At 44.4% G+C, this 17,500-nt stretch overlaps 1 protein-coding gene across 1 annotated transcript in view; it reads right to left on the reverse strand.

Annotated features, from left to right (window-relative positions):
• Positions 1–17,500, reverse strand: part of LOC143297061 (putative ammonium transporter 3) — a 97,093-nt gene that overhangs the window by 50,614 nt on the left and 28,979 nt on the right. The window contains exon 4 of the mRNA XM_076609232.1: positions 7,702–7,984. Within this exon, the coding sequence (XP_076465347.1) occupies positions 7,702–7,984 (283 nt within the window). The remainder of the gene's footprint in view (positions 1–7,701; positions 7,985–17,500) is intronic.

Here is a 17,500-nt window from a genome sequence, read left to right on the forward strand (position 1 = left end):
CATCGTTATCAAAACACAATACAGAACTCATTATCATCGGCGATATTCACAGTTATTCTTATTTCATTAATTCGCTTTCAACTTATCTTTCATTTTGTTGTATCAAAATGTATTGATTACTCGTTTCTTTATTTTGTTTGTTATTTCCTTTCATTTTATGTTAATGTTTTGTACAGACCCAGCGCCGGCTCCTAAGGCCTGACCAGTGCACTGGGTTTATGCTTAAGTCAGGCATATGGGGGTGCGTTGCATGAGCAAACTTTGCGGCACTGTTTGCATGTTGTTAAAGTGGCAAGACAGGGTCTCCAACCTCAAGGTCCTAGAGAGGAGCGGCCTGCCCAGCATCGAAAGCCTGCTGATCCAGTGCCAGCTACGCTGGACAGGACACGTTGTCCGCATGACAGACAGCAGGATCCCGAAGATGCTTTTGTAAGGCCAGCTGAAGGAAGGCCACCGTGAACATGGAAGACCCTGCAAGCGCTTCAAGGGCATCTTGAAGACAAACCTCAAAGCCTGTGACATAGAAATCGCTTCCTGGGAAACTGATGCCCTTGACCGCTCTCGCTGGAGGATGCTGTGCTTTAGTGGCATAAAGACGTTTGAAAACAAGAGAACGCTGGCCATTAAGGAGAAGCGTGAGCGAAGGAAGCAGGGCTCAACTTCTGGAGACGTTCTCCCTTGCAACACCTGTGGGAAATGCTGCGCATCCAGAATCGGCCTCTTCCCCCATATGAAGACACACACCGACAGATAAGCCTGCCTGCCTACTCGTCCGTCGGTCCGACAGAAGACTCCATTAGTGGTGCATTGGGTTTATGTTTAAGTCAGGCATATTATGCGGTGCGTTGCAATGAGCAAGCTTTGCGGCACTGTTTGCATGTTGTTAAGAATGTTACCAGCTCCACAGAAATTTCATTGTACTTAGGAACATTCTTAACTCTAAGCAAACAAAGCACTGCAAAGATCATCTCATGCAACCCCGGTCCTGGTCCTTTTTCTTTTTTCAGGTGTGGTGTAGCGTACAAAAAAAGGCATATAATTCAATCTGCAAGCTTTAACACCTGAAACTGAACATTGCCGTTAACAATCATGATGAGAGGTAAAACAAGAAGGAAGAAGACGAAAGGAAGCTGAAGGCAGTTTATTATTCTATCATGAATTGTCTTCAAGCTATCCTTTTTGTAACCCCTCCCCCTCCTCTATCCCACGGACCTTCACAAGGGATAAAAGACATTTTTGTAATCGTGGGTTAGTGAGCTAGCTTTGATGTTTTCCACACAGAGTCCAGAACCAGCGCACTGTAATCCTTTCAGCACTGCGAGGATTACAGCCTGTCCAACATTGCACACCTAGAATGTCTTATATCTGCAACAGTGATTCGTACACAATTTCAAAACAGAAACACAAACAAAACCCGACAGATGGATGAATGTATCACGTCATAATGCCGTTTTAACTCACTCAGTACGGCCAGTCCTCTCTTCTCCTCTACACAGACCCCTCGGATGTCCAGTGGGTGTCTGAATGACCTAACCTTTAGCTTCCGTCGTAAGAATTGTGGTATTCTTTGTCAACATTCACCTCTTCAGTATAAGAGCCTTCCTCTTGCAATATTTTGATGATGGTAACTGGGGTGAAACGCTGTTAACGTCGTCTCTTTCGCCGTTCGTATGGAAAGAGTTAAAAAACCAGAATTCTTACTGTCACTGTCAGGACCAAAATTTCGCACAACACTGCCTGAGCAGCGCCAAGACACTGGACGGAAAGTGTTTGTTCACCTTACTGCTGACTGATGCCATTTTAACGTGACTGCTGGTGATCCTTTTTACTGGCAGTGGTCTGGCGTTGCGGGACGTGCGGGTCGTCGATGGAGCATGGAAACTGTACGCCCGGTGGCGCCCTGGGATCGGCCTTTGACAGCTTGAACACAGCCTTGACGACCACTGGACCTCAGGGCGCAATAGCCGAGTGGTTAAAACGTTGGACTTTAAAACTGAGGTGGGCAAAGGGCGGAGATTTTTCCAATCTCCCAGGTCAACATAATGTGCAGACCTGCTAGTGCCTGAATCCCTTTCTTGTGTTTGCGCATGCAGAAGATCAAATATGCACGTTAAAGATCCTGTAATCCATGTCACCATTCGGTGGGTTATGGTAACAAGAACATACCCAGCATGCACCCACGAAAACGGAGTATGGCTGCCTACATGGCGGGGTAAATAAACAAAACGGTCATACACGTAAAGTGTTACATGTTTGTCTGAGTGAGTGAGTGAGTGAGTGAGAGAGAGAGAGAGAGAGAGAGAGAGAGTGTGTGTGTGTGTGTGTGTGTGTGTGTGTGTGTGTGTGTGTGTGTGTGTGTGCCTGAAATCTAATTGAACGGCACAGGAAACGAATGATGAGCGCCCAATGACAGCCGTCAGTTGGCTCTATTCAGGTAGGCAGCTTTTTGTACAATTGACCCCGTGTTTGTAAAGCGCCTACAGCTTGGTCTCCGACAGAGGATAGGCGCTATATAAGTATCCAGACCATTCAACATTCATTCACCTCGCGATGCACAGGAGTAACTACCGCCTCGATGACAACAATGAACCGCCTGGAGAAATCATCCTTCAAAATATGTGGCTGCCTTCACCTCTACACTCCATCTCGCTCTCTACGATCGGCTTCGGATCCACTCTGTTTACGCATACCCAGATTCAAACACTCGACTGTTGGCCGCCGTTCTTTCTCTGTCTCTGGACCTTGCAATTGGAATGAATTTCCTCTTTCTCTTCGTCAGGTCTCCGCACTCAGCTCTTTCAAGTCTGGCCTTAAAACCCACCTCTTCCCAAAATAACCTCCCTTCCCTGCCTCTTGTCTTCAGTTTTTCCGGTTTTAGAGTTATGCATGCGTGTGAATGGCTGGTGCGAAAGCGCTTTGATCTGTCTATGCACAAGATTCAGCGCTATATAAATATAATAATTAATTAATTAAAAAGAAACCTGATTACCGTCTGAAACAACATGACCTTTGAGGGCATTTTCCAACAGGCCAATAAACTCCACACCACTGCCACAGTCTTCTGTTTCAAGCCAACAAAGACTCATGATTCACACACTCTGTTTCAGCTCAGCACTTCCAAAGATACACAGAGTGTATGGACCAGACAGAGACACTGCACAGACGAGGACCCTGCAGTGACTCGTTCTCTCTACGGAACAGGAGAACCCGAACGGAAGGTCCTTGTTGTTGTAGAGAGAGTGAGTAAACAGCAAGACGGCCATTGGAGTTTCCTGTCGCTGTGGATATAACGACTCAGTGCAATGTGGCTTTTGCCACCCCCGGACACCCATCAAGCCCCCCTAAACCCCCCACCCCCAACACACACATACATACAATGACAATAAATGAAGTCAAGTCGAGTCAAGTCATAAACCTACCCTCACCCCCGGGGCTACACACACACACACTCATCTTTCTCGCTCTCACTCTCCCTGCCTGTTTCTTTGTCTATCCACCTCTGTGCACAGAAGGAAATTGATGCAGTTATAATTATTTGTATTTTTACCTGTCTGTGCACAGAAAGGTGCTAATTCAAAGACAACATGTATGAATCCATTATCATATTTGTATTCTTACCTGTCTATGCACAGAAAGGTGCTAATTCAAAGACAACATGTATGAATCAAAGACAACTCTGTATGAATCCATTATCATATTTGTATTCTTACCTGTCTATGCACAGAAAGGTGCTAATTCAAAGACAACATGTATGAATCAAAGACAACTCTGTATGAATCCATTATCATATTTGTATTCTTACCTGTCTATGCAAAGAAAGGTGCTAATTCAAAGGCATCTCTGTATGAAAAGTTATCTGAAAAGAGACGGCAACGACAGACCCAAGACGGCGCCTTTGCGACATCCCATTCTTTGGGAAGAAACAGTTTGAATGAACACCAAAGTCTGCAGAAAGCAAAATGCACAGGATGTCTGCTTCAACTCATTCTACACACACACACACACACACACACACACACACACACACACACACCAAGACAGTTCACAGTTCACCCTGCATTGTCTCATTCTCTTCAATAAAAGGAAAATCATCAAGTCCATTTTGAAACTGCTCGACCTTAGCACAATTCATTCTCCAGTCAAAGAAAAACGGATAATGAGAAAGCTGCAGTTGAATGTGATTACTCTCTCCGCAGAACCAGCTGATTCAGATACTGCTATGCACTGATTCATTAGGAAATTTATATGCAAAGCGGTCTTTGAATTCTTTGGTTATATCTGCAGCAAGGGGAATTCCTGTCCACTGACTCCTCAGCGCTAACAAAGGGATGTTTAGAGGTCACACAACATCACCGACAACTCCTTCACTTCGTCTGAAGTGATCTCCCTTCTGAGCACATGCCTTTCCTCAGTCACTTCAAGTCATTTTTCTATCTCAAAGGTTGCTCTGAATCAACCTATCTTCAGTACAAAAGCAAACGGGTCAGAGGCTTTCCCACTGGAACTAACGAGAATGTAAAGTTTTGTATTAACTCACAATATCTCTACAAAATGAGAGAGAGAGCCCCATCCACTCTGAGTTCTTTTATCAACAGAACACGAGTTCTTGACATTCACAGTCTCCATGAATTAATGTTCATTGACAGAATCAGGCATCGAATGGTCTAATATCTCAAGTTTGAAACATGTTAGCAATTATACCTATCTTATTCTTCCCTGCTGTGCTGTGTTGGGCAATTCCATATCTGAAGCCTCACCACAAATAAAGCCAGATGAGGTGAAGAATGGCTGTGTGTGATTTCACTGTAGCCACTATTGCAAGTGAGTTATTCACGTGCTTCAATGCAAACAGTTCCGTTGTTTTAACGAACATGGCAAAGTGGAAAACTATTTTTTCCGCACCTCAAAATAGACCATGGAGGGTTCCGTGCTTACATCACTTACAGAGATAGAGGCGCGTCATATGACCTGTGCTCTCGAAGTTGACTGGCTCTCCAAAATTGCGAGCAAAAAAGGCGATCGAGAGAGGCAGAACGTGCGAAGCAGCAGGATTTTTTTGGACTTTTTGCTTTATATTTTGTTTTTGTGTTTTTAGCGTGCATACGATGTCACTTAATTGTACAGTGTACAGTGTTTAGTTGTAGCAATGGATGCTATCAACTGAAGAAATGGAGGATAGCATATGTTTGGGGCTTATGTCCATATCGATCGCCTTAAGCAGGGCTCGCGATTTCGATTCAAGTTAGATGCGCATGCACAAGATCCCAGATGGCCGCGGAACTCTCCAGCAGTCTATTGTACTTCTGTGAATGAAAAGAGCGACTGAAACGGCGTAACCAAGTTTCGCCAAAAAACATAGCTGCTTTGTGTAAGTCAATAGCAAACAAGTCTACGTTATATGCCAAGCAAGGCGAAAAGCGTTCCTCTTTGGTGACGAATCACATCGTAATGAAATTAGATTTCTTCCGACACCATTGTCAGTAAAACCCATTCTACAGCAAACGGGTCAGCACGACCAGCGCGAGGGACCATCACAAGCAAAAAGAGATCTCTCTGCACTGTCAGCAACGCTGCCAAATCTTCTTCTTCTTCTTCTGCGTTCGTGGGCTGCAACTCCCACGTTCACTCGTATGCACACGAGTGGGCTTTTTACGGGTATGACCGTTTTTACCCCGCCATGTAGGCAGCCGTACTCCGTTTTCGGGGGTGTGCATGCTGGGTATGTTCTTGTTTCCATAACCCACCGAACGCTGACATGGGTTACAGGATCTTTAACGTGCGTATTTGATCTTCTGCTTGCATGTACACACGAAGGGGGTTCAGGCACTAGCAGGTCTGCACATATGTTGACCTGGGAGATCGTAAAAATCTCCACCCTTCACCCACCAGGCGCCGTCACCGTGATTCGAACCCGGGACCCTCAGATTAAAAGTCCAACGCTTTAACCACTCGGCTATTGCGCCCGTCATTCCAGCTGCCAAATGAAACAACACATTAATGAATGGACAGTGCGGTACTGAACGGCGCAAAAGTGGTGAATCAACTGCCATTGCCTTATGATTTCAACATGGGTCATGTATGAGTTGTTCCTAAGTATGCAGTTTATTCGGCAGAACGATGAACAGGGCCTTGGGAATCGTCGAAGGGCCTACAAGTGATGCCATGTAATCCGAAGCCATTCAAAAGAAGGTAATTTCCAAATTCAATGTTCGAAATAATGGAGGTTATATTCTTTGCGTTAATTTCCCTGCATTTAGAGGTTATCAGGCATCGAACCTCCGTAAAGTATGTTTCATTTAAAGAGCATCGCTTCTTAGATCCTCTACAGGAACAAACCAGGCCTGGCATCAGTTAGGTTGTGTTTCTGTTTAAAGCTTTGGAACGGATGCTGCTTTTAGTCTTGATTGGAAATCGTACCACCGTTACTCTCACGTCTCTTTTATTTTCCAACCCCACTCTAGACCTTTCTTCGTCTCCAGAACTCCTGTGACCCTTTTATCTGAATGTCCATAACCTGTTCTATGCCGAACATTCTTTGCCGATATTTGCTTTTTCTGCTGAATAATACTTAAACTTGTCTCTGGTCTTGCCATTACCTCCACGTCCCACAGTCATTCACACTGGTCACAGTCTCGGAAAAAGGACCTATGATCAGAAACGTGGACATTTCTTTTCGGTGAGTTTGATTGCATAACCCACAGTTGTTATTATTTTTTTAACATTTTCTCCACATATATTTCAAGTTCATTGTCACTACCCACCACAAAATGACTTTTTAATTAATAACTCTTTCGTTCCTATTTTTCTATGAACCATTACTCCCCCTTGTTCAGAGATCCCTACCATTCGCATATTCCCTTCATTCCTGGATTTAGAGAAGAGAAAGAAAGTATGAAACAGGGTACTTATTTTGGAGGCTTACGGTAACGCGGCTCATTACAGTACACTAAGATTGTCATATACTCTCGTGTTCAGAATTGATGTGAGAAGTTGTCTGAGATCCTGTTGACACTATAGGGTGACATCTCTGGTGACACTCAGGTGTAAAACAGGTGACTTTGAGGTCAAACACAATGCATACAAGTACGTACTACATGCAGGACAGTGTCATCACGTAATATGCCACACAAAGGTGACACGTGTGTGATATACCTTGAAGCAGTCATGCCAGTTACTGCACAAGTATACATCACAATTTTCACACTTCTTACTTTTTTAACTTTTCATCACCCGCTATCTGTGCTTCTGTAGCAACAGCTAATTGCACTCTTTCCTTGTCATTCATTTGAAACAGATCGAAATCATTATCTTTTAGAGCGTTGTAAAACTCATCATCAGAAAACTGGTCACAATCCGAACTTTCTACACATTCCGTTTTTCTGTGTCCGTGGGTCTACACAGCACATCGGCAAGAATGTAGCGGCGTCCACTTTCCCACGGCCTAAGGAGGGGGAAGGGGGTGTCTGGCATCCATTCCACTCATAACACTTCCCCGCCAGTGACCCGGTCAAGGATAGATGACGCGCACTGATGACGCGACTCGCGGGAAGTTCAAAGCGCTTACCGCGAGAACCGATTTTCCGGGCTGCAGGAAGGAAAGGAGGAATTCTCTGCTGCACGGTTTTCCGGCGTCCGAAGGGTAAAAATTCTGTAAACCGGAAAACCGTGCTGCAGGGATACAAGTTCACAGTCACTACTCACCACAAAATGAACAGACCCAGAATGGCTCCGACGGGCGATTCCATCTCGTGTCGGTCGTCCCGCGTGAATCTCCCTTGCCGTGGTTTGATCATGATGGCCGCGACCAAGGCCGACACCCCACCAACAAGATGAACTGGTCCGTCGCCGGCGACATCCACGGCCCCGAGTTTCTTCAGCCAGCCGGTTTCCGCCCACACCCAATGGGCTGGGAAGCAGTAGATGAAGGTGTTGAAGAAGGAGAACACCAAGTAGGACAAGAACTTGGATCTCTCGGCCACGGCCCCTGAACGACAAATTCAAAGAAAACGTTGTGTGTAGGTCATGTGTGTCCAGTGGAGTCGTGTCACCTGAAACTGGTCTATATTGAAGGTAAAAGGTTAAGTAGGTTAAGTATATACTTTTTTTTCCTTCTCTATCCTGCCCTCAGGAAGTGTGTGCGATGCATACGTTCAGTGGTGCTTACCTGAGCACGCGCATAGGCACGCACGCACGCACACACACACACAAGCACTCACGTCTTCACACACACAAACACACACACACAGAGAGAGAGAGAGAGAGAGAGAGAGAGAGAGAGAGCCTGTGCAATTCAAAGAAACAACTGTGTATGTCATGTGTGTGCGAATGCGTGTGCTCACTGGTGCTTACTTGAGCGCGCGCATAGGCATACACGCGCGCGCAGAGAGAGACAACACTGAACACTGAAATAGTTCAGCGCAGAGAGAGAGAGAGAGAGAGAGAGAGAGAGAGAGAGAGAGATTGCTCCTGTACAATTCAAACAAAATACAGTGTGTTGTGTGTACGAATGCGTGTGCTCAAGAATGCTTATCTGAGGGCGCGTACACACACACACACACACACACACAGCGCCTGAACAATTCAAAGAAAATTCTATTTATATCATGCATGTGCGAATGCGTGTGCTCAAAGGAATTTGCTTCTTTTAAGGCGGATGCGCCCCGTTGCACAAGGTCAATGATAGAGTTTTGTTGTCTTGTCAGTCAATCAAGCATGGTGCCTTTGATCTTATGCCTACTCTCTTTGGTCCGTCTCCTGTGGCACAAGATGCGATGGCTGCCGTGTCAACACCAACGATTGGGTTCAAATCCCGAGTCTTTTTTCTTCCTTTTTTTAATCTTCTTTTTCGCGGTATTCAACGGTGGTGAATCGATTCGCCGTGATTGAGACAGTGTAGGTTATTACTGCCTGGAAGTGTGGTGTGGTGTTTACTTTGCATTCTGCGATCTACAAGAAAAAGGATGGAGAAAAGAAAGAAAGAGGAGGTAGAGACAGACAGACAGAGAGAGAGAGAGAGACAGAGAGACAGACAGAGAGAGAACACCCAGAGCCTCTTCTTTCTTCCACTCTCTCTCTCTCTCACTGTGTACGTGCGCGTGCGCGTACGTGTAAATGTGTGTGTGTGTGTGTGTGTTAAATGTCACGGTGTGTGTGTGTGTACATACACCTACGCAAACATACACATACCGAGAGAGAGAGAGAGAGACAGAGACAGACAGACAGAGAAACAGAAAGAGAGACAGACAGTCAGACAGAAACAGACCACATTAGACAAAAAGAAAAACACAGGAGACTGGCTGACTGGGAGAAAGTGCGTGCTCACGAACATTAATTTTGATCGTAAGGCAGATTGATGCCGTGTCTGCTTCCTGAAATTGGGGGGTCTATGAGACAGTCCACTGCTCTGACTTCCTGCACAGCGACGGTCAAGTCTGCCAGCATTACCAGTCGCTGTGGCCCACAGGTTAGCTTCAGAGACTGAGGACTGTCAGCGGTTCAAACCCCGTCCGACCCTTCCAAATATTATTGTTTGAGTTTTCAGTCCTGTCCACTTTCCGCCCAATGCCGAGTTAACTCTCTCCATACGAACGGCGAAAGAGACGACGTTAACAGCGTTTCACCCCAGTTACCATCATCAAAATATTGCACGCGGAAGGCTCTTTTACTGAAGAGGTGAATGTTGACAAAGAATACCACAATTCTGACGACGGAAGCTAAAGGTTGGGTCATTCAGACACCCACTGGACATCCGAGGGGTCTGTGTAGAGGAGAAGACAGGACGGGCCGTACTGAGTGAGTTAAATGTTTCTGGGAATAAAATGGAAATACAGGAACCGCACATTCGAATGTCATCCACTTCACGGATGCGTCTTTGACACAGAGTTCTTCAAATACTGTATGTTGTATCGTTTGAGAGAAATTCAGTATTAACAGCACCATAGTTATCACCTTTATGTTCGTCGATCGCCAATGACATAAAGAAAAACAGCATCGATACTTAAATTCAGTGGACTCTCACCCTCATAATATCGATCATTACGGAACAAACAAAATAACACCAATTGATATACCTATACAGTGGCCTCTTGTGTGATGATCTCCTGGGTACTTGGCTACTATTGATTTTTCCTTCGATCCATACAGTGAGTTTGAGTCAAACATTGCTCACTCGGCAGACTCACACTGACTGTTCAGTGAATGGAGGCATTGACGGTCTCCAATACATCTTTTTTTGTAATTCGTGAGTTCTAGATTCAAGATTTGTTTTAATCGATACATTACGGTTCTGTTGAAATGTACAAGATACAATCAAACGTATCGAAGTGGTTCGACGGCAGAGCGGGGTCTCGTGTGGTGGGGAGCATTGTATTGTATTGTATTGTATTGTATTGTATTACATTGTATTACACTTTTGCCACAATAGATTTCTTATTGTAAAATTCGGGCTACTCTCCGCAGGGAAAGCGATTCGCTACACTGAGTACAGCCTGAAAGCGTATTTCTTTTCTTAGCAAAGTGGATTTTTTTTTTGAATTTTTTTTCCAGGGACAACCCTATTGTTGCCGTGTGTTCTTTTACGTGCGCTTAGTGCATGCTGTACACGGGACCTCGTTTTGACGTCTCATTCGTTTTCCGGCCAAGGACTGGTGATTCCCTGCTGACCTGGGACTGCGATAGAAGCAGGAGCGGTTGCGAATGAATGAGCACTGTGTGGTTAACGAGCAACGAAAATGAATCAGATGAAAAGAAAATGTCTGAGCACTTCTCCTCGGCAACCGAAGAAGATGAGTGGATAATAGCAACCTCGCATTCTGGAAATTACGTGCTGCAATCGATAGGATTCATTATCGAAAGCATTCCCTTGGAAAGACGGCCTGCAGTGAATGCAACAACCCCAAACATGGCTTCCCTCGGGAAAAGGGTCACGAGCTGTAGAGTGCAGAACTTCGTTGGAAGGGAAAGAAAGAGAAATGTTTGTACTTTCTGTTGAAATCATGAAAGCGCAGCATCTACGCGTGCTTTGAATTATGCGTGTGTGTGTGTGTGAGTGAATCGCGCACGTCTCTGTGTGGGGGGTTGGTGGGGTGGGGTGCGCGTGTTTGGGGGTGGGGGGGAGGAGGTGACACATTCTGTCAACCAATCTGTTACGTCAGTCAATCTATCTTAAGCATCCCCACCCAACAGAGTCGCTGCAAGCGTTCGCGAGAGTCGTGAATTTCTATTTTCTCACGCACTGACTGACCAGCCCCTATACTACATGTCTCAGTTTGGTTGTTTTTTCGGGGTTTTTTTGTTTGTTTTGGTCTCAGGCAAGCTACAGAATCAACACAAGTTCTGCTGCAATTTGACAGTGTTCCCACAAATCATTGTACACCAGATCCAGATAGATGAATAGTGAACGGAAAATAACACACTCCTTGTTCATGTGTGTGTGTGTGTGTGTGTGTGTGTGTGTGTGTGTGTGTTTTCTTCAGTTTAACGTATATTCACTATAAGTGTTTTTAGACGGAAAAGAGTAAAGTAGTGTATAAAGGAAAGGGAATGCATGTGAATATTAGTGTAAAACAAACAAACAAAAAAAAAAGTTCATGTTATCTATCAGAGGAAAAGTATATTATAAGAAAAAGTCTAAAGAGGTTGTGATGTGTATTGAATGAGTTGTCATGGGAAGGAGAATATGTATATGCATATCAACAAGTATTAACCTACAACAATGTAAATATGAATAACAGTATTAAATATAATACATCAAAGGAGGATACCAACTGGACTGGAGTTTAAAATTTCTGAAAACATTCTAAGCAATGAATAATCATTCAAAATCTTTTCAGCGGCAAATGAAATATTGGAAGAAAAGTCATCAACTACATCTTTTGGAAGTAACTGTCTTATGCTCGGACAATGAATGAGTAGATGACTTACAGTATGTGTGTGTGTGTGTGTGTGTGTTGTTGTTGTTGTTTTTTGTTTTGTTTTTTAGTTTTAATAATCAGGTAGCTTGAGAGCGACATGATTGCGGTTCGGAGAAGCTTATGTGTCTGTCTCGCAGTAAGTGTGCACTTTCCTGCTTTGGACGTAATCCGTCCTGGTAAACAAATTGACAGCGCTGCGATCAATGATCAACAACATTAAAAAAAACTGCTTTTTTTGTTGCTTGTTGTTTTGTTTGTTGTTGATTTTTTAACCTTGACTGCTTCACAGGCTGCGATCAATAATCAACGACATTAAAAACGGCAATTATGTTGCTGTTTTGGTGATTTGTTTCTTTTTGTTTCTTTGTTTATTTGCTTTGTTGTTGTTGTTGTTGTTTGTGTGCGCGTGCGCGCGCGCGCGCGTGTGTGTGTGTGTGTGTGTGTGTGTTTCTTTTTTTCTTTTTAAACATTGACTGCTTAGCCTTGGTGCAATGAGATCACAATGGCAAGAATTGGGATTGCAAATGGAAGCAATGCTTTTGTGTATTTCAAGTGGGGCCAAGTGCAGTCCCTCTTCGTTTGTGGGCTGCGACTCCCATATTCACTCGTATGCACACACGAGTGGGTTTTTCACGTGTTCGACTGTTGTTGTTTTTTTTACACCCGACATGTAAGCAGTTACACTCCAATTTCGGAGAGAGTGGGAGTTGCCGGGTATGTTCTTGTTTTTTGTCTGCATATCTGTTGACCTGGGAGATCTGAAAAAAATCTCAATTTACTCTTTACCCATCAGGTGCTGTGACCGTGATTCAAACCAGGAGCCCTCAGAGTGAAAGTCTAACGCTTTAATTTTACCGCTCGGCTGTCGCGACCGCCCAAATGCATTCAAAAGAGGAAGAAGCCCTCGGAAAGAAGGGTGACTGATATTCTGACCTTTTAAGCACAATTTCATTTTTAGCGAGGTGAAAGCCGTCACTGAGAAGATTACTCGCCAGCAGCAGTCGAGAGGTTGATGAAGAACTGATGGGACACCCCGTGACATTCTGTCCTCTTCAATCAATAACCTGCCGGGTTACCATAGCGCCAAAGACACATGCATCACACGACATCCCCATACTCCCGCCTCCCAGAACCCCCCCACCACCACCCACCCACCCACCCACCCCGCCCCCTCTTCCTAGCAGTGCCTGTCATTGTTTGCTAAAATTTCAGATGGGAATATGCATATATACATTGAAAGATAATCCAGATCCTGCTTGAAATACACGAAGTCAGGGCACCCCGACCCCATCTTCTTCAACAGAGTCTGACAGAGAGATCCAGAAGACAAGGATTATTGGAAAGAAACAGAGACGATAAACCGAGGCCCCGTGTGCAACAAACACTTAGCGCACGAAAAAGAACCCAGGGCTACAAAAGGGTTGTCCTTGGCAAATGTGTGTAGAAAGCTCCGCTTTGAGAGTAAACAAAATACACTTGCAGACAGAGAAAAAGAATTGATAGATCGATAGATAGATAGATAGATAGCGCTGCACTGTTGCAACGCACTCTCCTTCGAGAAAACAGCCCGATTTTCTTACAGTGAAATTAGTGATGATACTACACAAAACATATTTGTTTCGCTGTAGATAATTATTCATAATTATGGGAAAGTATGCTGACAGCTTTTGGTGTGGTCCAGCTGCATTATAAGATCTACTTTACAAGTGGGATGTAACCAGCCTTCTTGCTTTGTATTCATGATATATGAAGCCTGTTGTTTATGATGGCCATCGCCCAAAATGGAAAGTGTTTCGACGGGAGGAGACTGAATGAATACATCACTGGAACGAAAGTGACGTTTCCTTTGTCTTTTCAGTCCGAGTCTTTGTTCGGTTCAAATGATTTAAATCGGAACTGAATGGGATGTTCGTGAAACACTAACAGAACACCACGGTAATGTTATGGGGTTATGATGGTGTTTTTTTTTAGGCAATTTCTCCATCCTGCATCGCATGAAACACGAAGACCGTGTATTTAGCTCCAGGACTTTAGGTTTGCTAAAGTGGGACATTAGCGAAAACCACTTAGAAGTCGTCAAAGTTTCAGTTTTCAGGGTGTCAAAGCGTACGAACTATTCCATGTGCGTTACATCATGCGAATCTGCTTTGAAAAAAAGGAAAAAGTTAAAGAAGATGCCGGACCTTCGCATAAACTCAACGCGATAGTCAGGCCGTGAGAGCCTAATCTAGGTTATACATTCCTCATCCTTACCCTGTGGTCGCAACTTTGTTCAAGGTAAGATAGGCCAACTCCAAAACGCACGATTCGATTTTATCGCTGTTAAAAATACCGGCCTGTGGGGGAAAAAAAAGTTAAGATACTGAAACTGGAAGTAACCGGAACAGAAACATCACGCTCGGCTAACGACAGCCACGAGCAAACACGGAACAGGCAATGGTGGATGGAAGAACATCGACTCAGCCCATAAAAAATCCACTGATAATCGGTTGTCTTTTCGTCGTTTTCGTGACAATGCCGGTTAAATTCGTAGCGATCAGACAACAACAACAACAACAACAAAAAAACAAAAAAAAAGAAGAAGAAGAAAAAAGAAAAGAATAATTAAAAAATTATTTGCTTGGTCGTTCGAAGGATTCGCGGTGCTTCGGTCAACTGCACTTGTTCTGCTTTATTCGGAAACGTAAAGGTCGGCAGCCATTAAAAAAGAAGCACACAAGCACACAAAAAAGCAGGTAAACACTAAAACAGAGTTAGTGCTGTAGTGAAAAGAACATCAACTCAATCCAGAAAAAAAATAAAAGAATAAAAACCGATAATGAGTTTGTCTTTTCTTCGTTTCCGTCAAATGGACGGTTGATTTGTTTGGAATCACACAAGAAAAATAGAATCATTCGTTCGAATGAATCGGGCTTCGGTCAGTTGAGCATGTTCTGACTTTCTGTGTGTAGCTAGAAATAACTTCATAATCATAGGATGTGAACTTCCAGGTAACCGTTCCACCCCTGTCCCCCAAATCCCCGCAACCTCCACCCCCTCCGCCACACACGAACGCGTAAAGATGGGGTAAAATAATAACTTGCACTGTAATGGTGTGGATGTGTCACCTGCATTTAGGACTTGTGTAAATGAATGTAGGGCGACAGTCGACGAATTCGGTCATTGGGCCCACTCACAATGATCAGCATCAAACACACACATTTACCTTGAAGCTGATGATAATGACGATGTGTCAGACTTAATTATTGTCCCTGTAATTCAGGGAATCACCACCGTATAGAGACTAGCCAACAGCATATGATATATCCACGACCCTCCAATGAAATATCACTGGCACGAAATAAATAAATCAATAAATGAATAAACAATGTGTCCCTTCTCCCACAAAACACACCACATACAACAGCACAGACAGCAGACGACTTCACACCTTCATGTCTGAAACGGGAACACTTTTTCCCGCCACTGACGAGGAAACTGAACACACCATTAAGGCCCCGATCCACCGATCGTTGTATGTCGACACTTCATTTGCGAGCAACGTACGGGTATCCTGCAAATTCCCACTGTTTGACGGGGCCTGGAACTATACATGGATGCAATGATAATACGTCGCTGTCGCCCATTTTTGACGGTCATCGCGACGGGATATTATGTGTGTGTTTGTGTGTGGTGTGTGTGTGTGTGCCTGTGTGTAAAATCTTCAACAGCCACTGACTCGAACCAGGCTGTTTTTTGTGTGACGTGTTGTCTCCACGTCATTTATGTGTCAAGGCTTGATGTATAGTTCTGGTTAGCGGACTGAGATATCCGCACAAAGCATGAAAATTAATGAGACCCTGTTTTCTCATCTGGTTTGATTGATTATTCTGCCGAGAGACGTTGTGAGTTTGTTTATTGAATTTGTTCGCTATAATTTGGGGCAGCTGTCAGCACTCCTTTTGTCTCCGTTTGCATTATATGATTTTGTTGGTGTTAAACCCGTTTTAAAAACCCTGTGTGGTCTTTGTGTAACACGAGGAGCATGGCGTATACATGTACATGGTATCTATGCACGTTATATGAGCAATACTTCAGTTTCAGTTTCACTTTCTCAAGGAGGCGTCACTGCGTTCGGACAAATCCATACACGCTACACCACATCTGTTGAGCAGATGCCTGACCAGCAGCATAACCCAACGCGCTTAGTCAGGCCTTGAGTGCATGCTTACATATTTGTGTACCTATGAAAGGGGATTTCATTTTACGTAATTTCGCCAGAGGACAACACTCGCGTTGCCATGGGTTCTTTTTCAGTGCGCCAAGTGCGTGCTGCACACAGGACCTCGGTTTATCGTCTCATCCGAAAGACTAGACGCTCAGTTTGATTTTCCAGTCAAACTTCGGAGAAAGGGCGAGAGCGGGATTCGAACCCACACCCTCACGGACTCTGTGTATTGGCAGCTGAGCGTCTTAACCATTCTGCCACCTTCCTCAATACTATGTTTAGACTTGTTTTTGGAAATCCCGAAAGACCTTCGTGGTCTGCAGCAGATTAAATAACGGGATGACGACAACGACGACGACGATGATGATGACGATGACGACGATGGTGATGATGATGCTGGTGATCAACACTGGATTTCTACGTCTGTGATTTTCTGATACCTCGATTTTTTATTTTTTTATTTTTTTATTTACAAAAAATATAATTATTTTTTTTTAATACTTTCGCTTGTTTTCTAATAAATGATTGACTTTGGTTCGTTTAAAGCGATGTTGCTGTTTTGGGGTGTTTTTTTTAAACCCATCACACACACACACACACACACACACACACACACACACACACACACACACACACACACACAAGTAGTAAAATAGATAACTTCCGTGTCTTATTTTTACTTTTGCAAACGGTGCAAAAATTTATTGAGGTGGGTGGAGGCGAAGGTGGAACACTTATCTCGGTTCGCAAACGTTTTGTCAAAGGAGATGCATGCTGCTGCTTCAGAACAGAACAACAGCGAATCCCCCAGCTCAAATGGGTTCCCGCAGCTCAAATGGGGTTCCCGCAGCTCAAATGGGTTCCCGCAGCTCAAATGGGGTTCCCGCAGCTCAAATGGGTTCCCGCAGCTCAAATGGGGTTCCCGCAGCTCAAGTGGTTTCCCGCAGCTCAAATAGGGTTCCTGCAGCTCAAATGGGTTCCCGCTTCTCAAATGGGGTTCCCGCAGCTCAAATGGGTTCCCGCAGCTCAAATGGGTTCCCGCAGCTCAAAGGGATACTGACAGGTTAAAGCATCCCCTGAACACGCACATGTAATTCCAGACCTGTACTTTGCTGTGCTGCATTCAAGGCTGGTGGGTCTGATTCAGGTTGTCTTTTGGGACGTTCCTTCCCATTCCCTTCACCAGAACGATTCCAGATGTGCTGTTGTACTCACACTACTGATTAATGAGGAATACATTCTTCCTCCCCTCTTCTTCATCCCCTTCTCTGTAATGGATCATGTGTTACAGTGATTTTTCACGCAGGCTTTAACCCTTTCACCGCCAAGCTCGCATTTATGCACAGGCGTGGTAGAGGACCCGTGTCACTGAAAGGTGACT

The sequence above is a fragment of the Babylonia areolata genome, chromosome 22 (assembly GCF_041734735.1).
Source record: "Babylonia areolata isolate BAREFJ2019XMU chromosome 22, ASM4173473v1, whole genome shotgun sequence".
In the NCBI taxonomy this organism is placed as follows: Eukaryota; Metazoa; Mollusca; class Gastropoda; order Neogastropoda; family Buccinidae; genus Babylonia; species Babylonia areolata.